This window comes from Somniosus microcephalus, chromosome 26 (genome assembly GCF_052327205.1).
Source record: "Somniosus microcephalus isolate GS21.2 chromosome 26, FLI_Smic_1.0, whole genome shotgun sequence".
In the NCBI taxonomy this organism is placed as follows: Eukaryota; Metazoa; Chordata; class Chondrichthyes; order Squaliformes; family Somniosidae; genus Somniosus; species Somniosus microcephalus.
Window position 1 is genome coordinate 32,527,996 of NC_141012.1, and position 13,076 is coordinate 32,541,071.

The 13,076-nt window shown below is 40.1% G+C and overlaps 1 protein-coding gene across 1 annotated transcript in view; it reads right to left on the reverse strand.

Annotated features, from left to right (window-relative positions):
* LOC147100385 (sialic acid-binding Ig-like lectin 12) overlaps positions 1-13,076 on the reverse strand; it is a 72,802-nt gene that overhangs the window by 20,292 nt on the left and 39,434 nt on the right. Inside the window, exon 7 of the mRNA XM_085968231.1 lies at positions 11,275-11,302. Coding sequence (XP_085824357.1) covers positions 11,275-11,302 — 28 coding nt within the window. The remainder of the gene's footprint in view (positions 1-11,274; positions 11,303-13,076) is intronic.

The following is a 13,076-nucleotide window of genomic DNA, read 5'->3' on the forward strand; positions in this document are numbered from 1 at the left end:
GGCGGAGGGCTGCGATCTGGAAAAATCTGCGCCTAGACCGGAGGGCTCCCGGGAGGTGCAGAGTTCCGTTACTGGGCCTCTCCAAACTGCCGGTGTGGAGGGCCTACGTATCCCAGAGGCGCAGGCGGTTCACAGCGTCCTTGGGACCACGTGGGCCATGGGGAGCCAATCAGAGAAGGGAATCTCCATTCATACATTTGACAGGAAGACCTGTCAAATATATGAATAGAGATCACCCCCAAAACAGAGTAAAACTTCAAATAAATTTAAAAAAAAACACATTTTTAAAATGACTATAAATTACATAAATTAATTAATTTAAACAAAAATTTTAATTTTTGAAAAAAATAATTAAATTTTTTAACAGGGCTAAAAATAAACTTACCTTTCTTTAAAGTATTTTAAAATGATAAATCAGTGGGAAAAAAAATTCTTTTTTACTTTTTTCAACTTATCCTGGTAAAGCAGGCCTTGCGCCTGCTTTTACCAGGTGCAAGAATTGTAAGTGTTTTCTGTGGGCGGAGGGTCTCCAAAAAATGGAACTATTCACCCGCAGAGGCCCTGCTCCAGGGCAGGTGGAGGATCTGTCAAGAGCTTTCTTGCCAGATCGGAAATGCCGGTTTCCAGCGCATGCACAGTGCATGCCTAAAACTGGCATTTCCATTGGTCATACGGGTGGATGCACAAAGCGTACACACCCGTAGGGATTGGAATTTCTGCCTCAGTGTTTCTAATGACCTCAGGAGATCTCACAGCACTTTGCAGCTAATGACAGCTAATCACAGCTGGACAGTGGCAGGAGATGTCCATTATTAAAAGTAGTTGTTGACTAGTTTCGCTCCCCTCTGCTAGCCTGTGAGGACCTCCTCCTCTTCCAGGGGGTTTCTGCTACTAGCCCCCTTTGGGCTGCTGTGTGCTATTCCCTTTTGAGGGCTAAACTGTGAAGCATACATCACATGTTGATGATCTTGTTCATCTTGCCTGGAGTGTACAGCAGCAACCTTCCTGTGCTGTCCAAACAACCGAAACATTTCTTGAGGTGTAATTGTGAAGGAATAGCCATGATTCAGAGAAATACATGATACCATGAACAGATTTCTAATATTAATAAAAGACATACTGGGTTTAAAAGTCTGGAATGTCTCAGCAGACAAGACTGTGAACAGAAATACAGGCTTCTGAGATAAGATCAGTTGATAACAAAGTTGTGAACAGGCTTTGAAATGGGAATTAGTTAAATAAACTAAAACAATGAAAGACTGAAGCAAACCATTGGTGCTTCCGAAAAGTCTATGGTTTGCAATGAACACAATGAAAATGCTCAGTTTAAAGTGTGAAGAGCTAACAGGTAAAACAGAAATACAAACGTTAAAAGTGGTATGAGCCTTTGAAAACATGACATCAAGTAAAGACCTGCTGGTCAAATAGTTTTATGTTAAACTTGGAAAACAGGAACCATAAGATTAAATATGCAACCAATTGAGATAGCTAGAAATGCATGAAACATTCAGTTGAAGTGTCTTTAATTTATAGACATTGTAAATATGATACCAACAAGGACACTTTGAAGATATGACTTCAATAGATACACCAAGCAATTGCATTGTGTTTGTATTGAACCTGGAGAATAAGGGGAGTCACAATGTCTGCAAAAAACCAGTAAAGCCAATATTAAGAATTGAATGAAAGCATTTTGTAGGAATGACATCAAACAGAAACCATAGCTGTCATTGTTTTTATGATGGTTTTTGGAACACCTAAAGGTAGAGAAATAATTATGCATGCAATAGTTGAATTGATAGTAAGATAGAAAGCATTCGAAAGAGGTATCAATAAAAACAATTAGCTGACACCAGCAGAGAACATCAAAGAAGAAACTGTTATAAATCCCATCATCATCAAGAAACTACTCATGAAATAACGCTGGACAGCCAGCTGGTGGCGCCTTCCAAGGAGTATAAATACTCTGGCGTGGGCCCAGCTTGCCAGGGACATTTTGTAAGACAAGGAACTAGTGAAGTACAACTAGACCTCCATGTTCTGAAACAAGTTGATTAGAGCCTTGCTTTATGCTCAAACCAAGTGCGTAGTGAGTTTTATTACGTCAGAAACCACTACCAAAAGGGTATAAAAATAAGACCTTTTTAATAGAAAGTCAGAACTTGCTGAATGGGCAAAGCATTTCTCAACTCTTCAGAGGCATCTCTGTAAGTCTTTAACTATGAGTCTCGGGAAGTCAAAGTGATTGATTTTGGTGGATGTTCTGGATTTAGAAATAAGTAAGAAATAAGAAATGTAACGAAGTAAAGATTTGAGAATAAGGATCTCTGAGAAATAAGAAATGTAAGCTAATTGTATTTTGAATTGTTAATGTTACGACTGATTCAACAGATGTTAACTGAAGGTCAGCTATTAAATAAAACGATATATTTTTAGAATTGTCTCAAAGAGTAAATCTGTATAAACTCGCGAACCCACAATGCTGTACACTCTTTTGTAAGGAGTTGCAGAATTCTGCAGTGTATTCTGGACCCTCATAATATCTGGAAGGTTACAGTCTTAGTTCAACTTATTAAAAGTACTATCTGGAGGACAGTAACATCTTCAGTCATTCCATTCCTTTAGGGAGAGATAGCCTGAACCTTTAGACCCATTTAAGCATCTTATGGAATTCAGCTATCTCTAACTTAAGTTGAAGGTGAATGCCTGGGGAATACGCCTGATCTGGGGTAGCCCAAAAGGGCTAGGACTGTAATTATCCTTTCAGATGGCACCCAACGAGTATGTTAACGAGTTGATACAGAACCTATACTTATATTAATATTGTTGTAGATTGTTAAGTATAGAAGGGGTGTTTACCGACAGTGGCTCTAAGACCCAGATTTAAGTCTCTAGAGATGACAAAGATCCTGATCAGGCCTTGTAGAGCTCAAATCCGAACTTCCTCAAAATACCATTGAGGTCTAGTAGCTTCTTATAAAGTTCATATTAAATCCCAACCGAGGTTAGGTCCTGCTCAAATATTAAATCCTAACTGAGGTTAGGTCCTGATGAAATATTAAACCCTAACCGAGGTTAGGTCTTGAAGAAATGACAAATCCTGTCGGAATTGGCCACGTTTTTTTATTAAAAAATTTAAATGATTGCTTTATTAGGGGAAATAATCCTATCCCTGTACCTCCACAAAACCAAGTGATAATTTTTGGAATAGACAGCTTTGATGGTGAAGGAGCCATTAGAACTCATGGCACAATTAATGTTCATCCCCAGAACCAGGGGATACAGAATATCCTGTGGGATAATCAAATGAATACTCCAAATCCAATAAATTCCTTAATGATAAGGTGCACACCTGCACAATTGGGAGGCCTAATGAATGGTGCCCAACAAGGTGGTGGCAACCATGGCCGAATAGCAGGACCCGGAGCATCCTATGCTCCTGGGGGCCATGGATTCCGGTTTAAGGTGGCAAACTCATGATGAAATAAATGACAATAATCTTAGAGAAAACTATAGACAGCTTAGAATCCATTATAATCAATGCCGACAGGCATTAGCTCACTCTTATCTAAATGCTGGAGGCGCAATGATTAATGGTCCAGTAAATCAATCCCAGCATTGAAGGCCTGGCACCCAGCCAGGACCTTTTGAATTTCCCTATACCTTGGCAACCTTGCCCACAAACGAACACAGCTTGATTAAACTTGTCCAGAAGGGGGAGGCAAAGACCTCCTCGAACAACTCATTAATAAATACTATCCTTATCTACAAGCCATTCAAATGAATGTGGAAAGATAGAATATCTTTCCATCATGGAGGATGATAATAAGGAGGAGAGAATCAAACAAATATCTATGAGGCCGCTTACAGAATACCATCAAGTTATTTACTGTGATGGATCGTCAATGACGATTAAAAAAGAGACATCCCAACAATCCTCAGCTAGGATGGGGATAGTAGTAGTGACTTTGAAATTGCTATTCTTTATATCCAAAAGAATTTCTGTTTAAACCCCTTGGCCATAAGACAGCGCAATATGCTGAAGCTGCAGTATTACGGTATGTTTTAAAGAAAGCAGATTTTATTAAACCCACACTGTGGGAAGAAATTCTCCATTCGAGAATGGAGAAAAAGAAGAAGTGTCAGGTGATTCATATAAACGGGCACACCACTGGAACAGTACACTCAAAAGGAAACAGCCTTACAGACGAACAAGCGAAACGTTCGGTCTGCATGATACCTCCTCGAGAGGGGCCTGCCAATGTTAGTGTAATCACTAGGGCAGAACGGGCAGCTAATCAGGATGAGGAACTGATTCAGCTATTAGACCCAATAACAGAGAATCTACCAGAATGTCCACCAAGGTACTTTTACTCGGAAACCCCTATGGGTATTGTAGTAGTTAAGTTGCCCAAAGGAAACCGAGAAGTAGCCCTGAGCCACAAACGAGAACAGCTTGTAAAAGAAGCATAAGGGCATAAGTCATTCACATTGTAGTGCCAGAATAACATTCTGCAAATTGGCCCTCTTATATTGGTGGCCAGGCATGCTTAAAGCCTGTAAAACATAGGTGGCAAATTGTGAGCAATGCTATTCGACTAATAAGTCATCACTAAATTAAGCCACCACCATTGGCTCCTGTGAAAGCTGATGAGCAAATGGGAAAATTCTTTATTAACCTTATTTGACCACTTCCTCCATTTTTGGGATATAAACATGTTCTCGTTTGTGTGGATGGATGCACTTCCTTCTGCTGGCTGGTCCCCACAAACTGTTTTGGAAAACGCACTCGCCAATGCTATTACTGATATAATTACTGTAGCTGGTGCACCCAAAATTTTGCACTCCGTTAAAGGCGGAGCCTTTGTCTCTAAGGTCTTCAAAGACTATTGCAAACAAAGGGGGATTGGGTTAGAGCACAGCACGTCACATCATCCGCAATCAGCGGGGCTGGTGGAATGTAAAAAGTCAGGAAGTAATAAAGTTATTGGTCAAACTGTTGAGAATCAGGGAAATAAGTGGACCACCTGCATTCCAGAAGTACAGCTATCACTCAAAAATGTGCCCACGTCTGCATCAGAAACTCCATATTATCTGATGTATGGGGTTGAGATGCATACACTGCTTACCCATAGTTCTTTTATTGCCTCTACACACATTGAGTCCTTGACCCGACAGCGACAGTTAAAAAAAAAGTAACAGAGGAGATTCATCGAATTGATCAGAGGATAAAGGAAGTAAATAGGCAGAAAAAATTGACATAAAGTAAGAGAATGGGTACAGGAAAAAAAGTTCGCGCAGAAACCTGGTTTAAGACTGAAGTGAAAAAATCCTGTTCAAATACAGTCTGTTATTAATGAAAGAACAGTTCAAATACATATTAACCAGCCAAATGGCAAGCATCTTTTTAAAACTGTCTCCATAGACAATATCAAAAGATGTCCTGAAGGATACTGAAAAGGAGGAACAATAGAAGGTGTAGCCGTATACTTGTCTTTAAAGACCCAGCTTGGAGTACGACACAGGAAATGGATGCGATCGAAATACTGACGATGGGAAGACAGAAAGTGTCACCGACACTTCTACACTTTGCTTGGCAACACATCAGGAATTGGATTTGCGAAAATCAACAACAGAAACAAGGAAAGATCAACGAGTTACTTCAGCGAAGAAGGAAGACACCGCAGATAATGAAGGAATCAACTAAGTGCCTGGTGAGGCCTTTACCACAACATGCATCTGTACACACGCCAGCTCGAAGGAACAGTGTGTAGAGCTTCAACTAATTTCAACTGATGTTTTCTTGACTTGTATGAATAACTCATCTCTACGGAACGTACATCTGCCGATTGGACATTCTAAGGACATTGTTGTTTCGCTAACAGCATGACAATGTACCTATCATCCTTTAAAATTGTGTACAATTTAAAAGAAGACAAAACATTGTCCTAGAATGACTTTAAAGGAATTTTCATGTAGCACATGATTGTACATCTTGTAAAATTAATATGCTATTGTAACCTCATGAGCAATATTGACGAAACTCTGCCCTGAAGATTTAAGCTCATCTTTTGGTCAAGGCAGGGGTGTGAAGGAATAGCCATGATTCAGGGAAATACTTGATACCATGAACAGATTTCTAATATTATTAATAAAAGACATATTGGGTTTAAAAGTCTGGAATGTCTCAGCAGACAAGGCTGTGAACAGAAATGCAGGCTTCTGAGATAAGATCAGTTGATAACAAAGTTATAAACAAGCTTTGAAATGGGAATTAGTTAAATATGCTAAAACAATGAAAGACTGAAGCAAACCATTGGTGCTTCTGAAAAGTCTATGGTTTGCAACGAACACAATGAAAATGCCCAGTTTAAAGTGTGAAGAGCTAACAGGTAAAACAGAAATACAAACATTAAAAGAGGCATGAGCCTTTGAAAACATGACATCAAGTAAAGACCTGCTGGTCAAATAGTTTTATGTTAAACTTGGAAAACAGGAACCATAAGATTAAATATGCAACCAATTGTGATAGCTAGAAATGCATGAAACATTCAGTTGAAGTGTCTTTAATTTATACACATAATAAATATGATACCAACAAGGACACTTTGAAGATATGACTTCAATAGATACACCAAGCAATTGCATTGTGTTTGTATTGAACTTGGAGAATAAGGGGAGTCACAATGTCTGCAAAAAACCAGTAAAGCCAATATTAAGAATTGAATGAAAGCATTTTGTAGGAATGACATCAAACAGAAACCATAGCTGTCATTGTTTTTATGATGGTTTTTGGAACACCTAAAGGTAGAGAAATAATTATGCATGCAATAGTTGAATTGATAGTAAGATAGAAAGCATTCGAAAGAGGTATCAATAAAGACAATTAGCTGACATCAGCAGAGAACATCAAAGAAGAAACCACTGCCAAAAGAGTATAAAAATAAGACCTTTTTAATAGAAAGTCAGAACTCACTGAACGGGCAAAGCATTTCTCAACTCTTCAGAGGCATCTCTGTAAGTCTTTAACTATGAGTCTCGGGAGGTCAAAGTGATTGATTTTGGTGGATGTTCTGGATTTAGAAATAAGTAAGAAATAAGAAATGTAGCGAAGTAAAGATTTGAGAATAAGGATCTCTGAGAAATAAGAAATGTAAGCTAATTGTATTTGAATTGTTAATGTTACGACTGATTCAACAGATGTTAACTGAAGGTCGGCTCTTAAATAAAACTATATATTTTTAGAATTGTTTCAAAGAGTAAATCTGTATAAACTTGCAAACCCACAATTCTGTACACTCTTTTGTAAGGAGTTGCAGAATTCTGCAGGGTATTCTGTACCCTCATAATATCCAGAAGGTTACAGTCTAGTTCAATTTATTAAAAGTACTATCTGGAGGATGGTAACATCTTCAGTCATTCCTTTCCTTTAGGGAGAGATAGCTTGAACTTTTAGACCCATTTAAGCGTCTTATGGAAGTCAGCTATCTCTAACTTAAGTTGAAGGTGAACGTCTGGGGAATACGTCTGATCTGGGATAGCCAAAAGGGCTAGGACTGTAATTATCCCTTCATAATATAGTAATTGTAGTGGTGACATGGGTTTCATTGTACCCGTGCTTTGCTGCTTTGTTGGGGTGTTCCTGATGGGCATCAGTCCGGGTAGCCCTGGTGCCCCAATAGCCATTGAGCCCCTCAAATAGTTGCAGCATTGTCAGTAATTTTCTGTTTATATAAACATCAGCGGTTCATCTGTGGAGTCCTGATGCCCATCTGAATTGCATCTACAGTGCCCCACACTCTTGGAAAATTTGCCAAACAGAAAAAGGTTCTGTGCCGTGTCCAATTGTTGGATGTGTTCCACTGGGAAAGTCATGAAGGTTGTCACAGCATGATGGCCAAGTTCTGTAACTAAGCTTTTCATGTGCCAGTATCCTATTCAAGTTAGAAGGAAGGATTCCCGTCACAAAATTTGGCATGGCATGGGGTGGCATGGGATGGCCCAGGCCCTCCGGTTTCCTCCCACAGTCCAAAGATGTGCGGGTTAGGTTGATTGGCCATGATAAAAATTGGCCCTTAGTGTTAGGGGGGATTAAATATGTGGGGTTACGGGGATAGGGCTTGGGTGGGATGGCTGTCAGTGTAGGGACCGGGTGCTAGGGTTTGGATGATCAGCCATGATCTCGTTGAATGGCGGAGCAGGCTCGAAGGGCCGAATGGCCTACTCCTGTTCCTATCTTCTATGTTTCTATGTTTCTATGTTTCTAAGCTAATGATGCAGGTGACTAGCACAACACCATTTTTTTATCATTCTTACAAAATAGGAGCTTAGAAGTTTACCACAGATAAGATTCCTCTCTTACCACAATCAATATAACATTCTGGAAAAAAATACATTGTAAAAGAATAGGCAAATTAATGACTGGAAGTTGCGGAATGTAGGAATTCATTCCCATTGGGTTGCTGTTGTACTTTAGCCAATCAAATAATAATCATAGAACAACTCTCTGTAACATGCATCAAGATCGGTATATAGTGAGGAGGAAAGGCAAGGCAACATTTGTCAAGCCACAAGTTATATAGCCCTAGATTTAATAGTGGTGGCAGATAACCATTTCGTTATCACTAAGCAAAGATCTGTATTTTTATGTAACCCACCATTGCGTGCTAGCATGCTTGCCATCATAATTGGTAATGTATCAGCTACTTTAATCTGCAGGACCATGCTATCAACTTACTTTAGTTAGCAAATACAGTCTGCCATTCATTAGTTGTGGTTTTGTCAACAGTTCTGAGTTGAATTAGGCCACCAAATGTCACTGGGTTAACACAGCATGCCTCTCTGCTCTGAAATGCTTAACCATTTGAAGTCAGTACAGCACCCTGCATCGCAGTCAAAAACATAACAAGATTACAGCTCATTCTTCAATGCTATTAATTAAGAGTTCCAAGATTCTGTACAATTCTCCAATTCTGCATTTTAACTTTCACAATAAGAAATGTACACAGCAACTCTGAAATTATGCCATGTGAAACTAGCCTACGACCGTTTAACACATTTGTTCATAATTCCTCTGTCTGCAATCTTAACGGAGGTAATATCACATTTAAAATCAACTTATTTTTAGACATTATAGTCAGCAAAGACTATCCCATAGAAGCTTTTAGCACAAAAATAGGCCTTTCAGTCCATCTTATCTGTGCCAGCTCTTTGCTGGAGCAATCCAAAACTAATCCCAGTGGTCTGATCTTTCTTTATCATTCTGCATCTTCTTCTGCTTCAATCCTCTTTTCCCTTAAGAAGTACAATTCTCTCTGTCTCAACTACTCTTTGTAGCAAAGTATTCCAAGCTCTAATAACCCTTTGCATACAGAAATTGTTAACCTTTCTTCTCACTCTCTTAGTGAATATTTGAAATGGATGTTCCTTTGTCACTGATTTCCCCCTTCAGAGGAAAGAGACTGTCCCTATTTGCCCTAGCAATCCCTTTCATAGTTTTAATAACCTCCATGTAAGCTCCTCTTAGCCTTCACTGTTCCAGTGGAAATAGTCCCAATATCTGAAATATTTTAGATATTAGGGGGGAAAAATTCAGTTGTTTGCGCCTCCCGTTAGCAGCTTAAGAGGGCGCCAATTGGGGCGCAAAGCAACTAGTGCCCGGGCGCAGCGATGTTTGCGCCGCTCGCGAAATTAACTAGATATTTTGCGGTGGTGCTAAACACTACCGCCACGATCTCCTGCGCCGGCAGATCGTGATGTCAGTCGAGCGCGCAATGCCCCGTTAGCGCCCCGGACCGGATATTGAGTGGCGCCCCCTCCCTTACCACCTGCCGCTAGCAACGACAGGTTCAGAAAGGGACTAGCGGAGCCCTATTTAAAGGCGACCGCTTCCTGCCTTTTTTTGTCGGTGACATTTTTGCACCACGCATTCTGAGAGAGAGAGAGAGAGACTTCTGGAGAGATTCAACGCTGTGTGAAGGAGTTTTGAGTACTGAGCAGCACTTTGCAGGTTTATTTTGATTTGCCCTTCCTTGCTTCGCCAGCGCTCTGAGGTAGCGCCTCACTCCTCGGCCATTGCGCCTTAAGACAGGTGTGAAGCGCCTGATTTAGCGCTCCAATCACCTCCAGGGGCGATAAAAGCCAAGTTTGCTGTCAGAGGCAATAATTAGTGCCAAGCGCTAAATTTTGCGCATGGCCGATAATGGCGCCCCAAACGGGGCGATACTGAATTTTTCCCCCTAGCTCTTTGCTAAGACTAAAAATATAACTGGCAATTGAACACTGAGGAGCAGAACTCTGTGCACGCCTCCAAGCGCTTGCGTTCAAAGCTCCACTCGGACCAAAAGATGCTACAGAGTCAATTGTACTTATCTGTTCTGCTGCGCACAACACTCTAAAGCAAGCACTCATGTCAAACTATTACCTGAAAAACAGTACATGGTCATCAAAAGAATCTGTAGATAGTGACACTGACCCAACATTATATCACCAAGTTAAACCCACTTCCAAAATAGTGTAATGAGCTCAAAGTTCTGTGCTTTCAATTAATTTTATAAAGAGTCTAAATCAGATTTGAAAGAAAGCAAAATCACAGGAGGGGGGAAAGGGGAACTGTACCTTAATATATATTTCATTTAGAAGGGCTGATATAAAATGGCAATTTAGCCATTACTAGAAAACATTCATCTCACTATGGAAAGCTGGGGACACTGTTCTTTTTAAGAATGGGGCACTAGATGGGCCCATTTTAATTGAAAAGCTTCCATGGTTGTATTTTCTTGCATTTTCTGTGCCTAATATGCATAAATGATGGTTTGATGGCTTCTAACATTAATTTTCATGCATAAAGAGACTTGAAGAAGGAATATGGTCTAAGCTTGGTGCTTTCCTCGGGTTTACATTGATTTCCAATTGTTTTACAGCGGTTTTTATGTTCCGGGGTATGCTAATGAGATTCTCAGGAAATGTCGCCGACCTGAAGATCAGCATAACTTGCCGGTTATGCCATTTCAGGAAACCCTATGTACTGTGATTAATCCATCTGGTGGTGTGAGCTGAATGAGAGAATGTTGGGCATTGGAAATGATATAATATACATTCAAGTGAGCTGGTATTTGCATGTCCTGACAAAATATGAAATAAATGCATCCAATTAAACATACATTAACTTAAAACATACTTATCCAACGTAATTTCTTGTCATGTTGAAAGCACTAGTCGGCATGAAAGTGGCTGTAAAAAAGGTTAATAACCAAATTTAACAATGATTCTTACCTCAGTTCGATGGATTCATTAACTGGATCTGGTGAAAGAAATAAAAAAATACTTTAGAATCTAAGGTTTTCTGGTAGCCCTTAACTTCCATATGAGCATTCTCAATTGCGATGATAGGACGGTCCACTCCACAGGTATCGGCAATGGTTGTCTTTTGTTGTCCCAACAGAGGGTTTGCTTCATTTGATAGACTATTTGGGTCACCACAGCCCGATCTACAGTCCTCCATCACAGCATCCAACCGTTTCTTAAAAGATTCCACTTTCTATAGAAAGCCAAAGCATGAATTCAAACACCCTTCAGACTCAGGTTTCCCAGCTGGGAATACAGCGACTAAACACTGTCAGTGTCAGATTTCTCCAGCAATATATTGACCTGGAGGTTCAGAAGAAGCCACAATCTGGTTTCAGTGGCGCTACCCTTTAATGAAACCTGTCCACCTGTTTGGAAAATGTTGCTCCCAACAATAAACTTAAAGGCTAAAACTAAGTTTGTTTTAGATGATTAGCTGTATATAAAAAAAATCTCAAGGCAATCCCAAAGGTGGTCATCATAGAAAGGTTTCAAAGTATTAAAGGGACTGTATTTAAAGGGACTAGAGTTCAGAAGAATGAGAGGGGATCTCATTGAAATGTATAAAATTCTGACAGGGCTAGACAGACTGGATGCAGGGAGGATGTTTCCCCTGGCTGGGAGGTCTAGAACGAGGGGTCACAGTCTCAGGTACGGGGTAGGACATTTAGGACAGAGATGAGGAGAAATTTCTTCACTCAGAGGGTGGTGAACCTGTGGAATTCTCTATCCCAGAGGGCTGTGGTGGCCAAGTCACTGAATATATTTAAGAAGGAGATAGATAGATTTCTAGACACAAATGGCATCAAGGGATATGGGGAGAGAGCGGGAATATGGTATTGAGATAGAGGATCAGCCATGATCATATTGAATGGCGGAGCAGTCTCGAAGGGCCGAATGGCCTACTCCTGCTCCTATTTTTCTATGTTTGTATGTACTTCTAATTCCTGTGGAAACAACCTTCAGCTGTTTCTATCATAACTGATCAATGGTATATGTGAGGGTTCGCGCACAGCCACCTTCAAAAACAAACTTACTTAAAAAATATAATGAATCAATTAATAAAAATGGTGTCACTGACACTAACGTCATACCATAATGGCTGTCGGTTAGTCGTGAAGCAATGGGCATGTGTGCTGTACATGTAACAATGTCACCTAAGTGTCTTTCTGTGAATCATTAACATAAATCATCAATATAACTGCATGCTTTAGGTCTCTAATGGATCCTGTTACAACTAGAATTCTGAAAGTACCGTCCCAGCCCCCAAAACAGTTTGAAATAGTCCAATACTTCAAGGAACCAATATGAACATTTCAGTCCCAGATATTACTGCTGGCTACTCTACCCCAGCACTGCACTGTGCAGTTTTCAGGTCAGCTTAGCTCAGCTGGTAGAACCTTTGCTACTGATCAGAAGTTTGTGGGTTGAAACTACACTCCAGTGCTTTAGCACAGCTAGTCTGACATTTCAGTGCCATACTGAAAGCAAACTCAGTACATGTGAGTGGTGTCATACTGTGGATGGAAAGTTAAATCAAGGTTCTGCGGATGTTAAAGATCCCACAGCATGATTTAAAGAAGAGCAGGGAGTTTGAGTTCTCTCAGTGTCCTGGCCAACATTCCTCCCTCAACAAACACCACCAAAATACAAATTAGCTGATCATTCATCTTGTTGCTGTTAGTGGGATCTTGCTGTTTGAAAAAAGGTTGGTAGATGACAATAGTCAT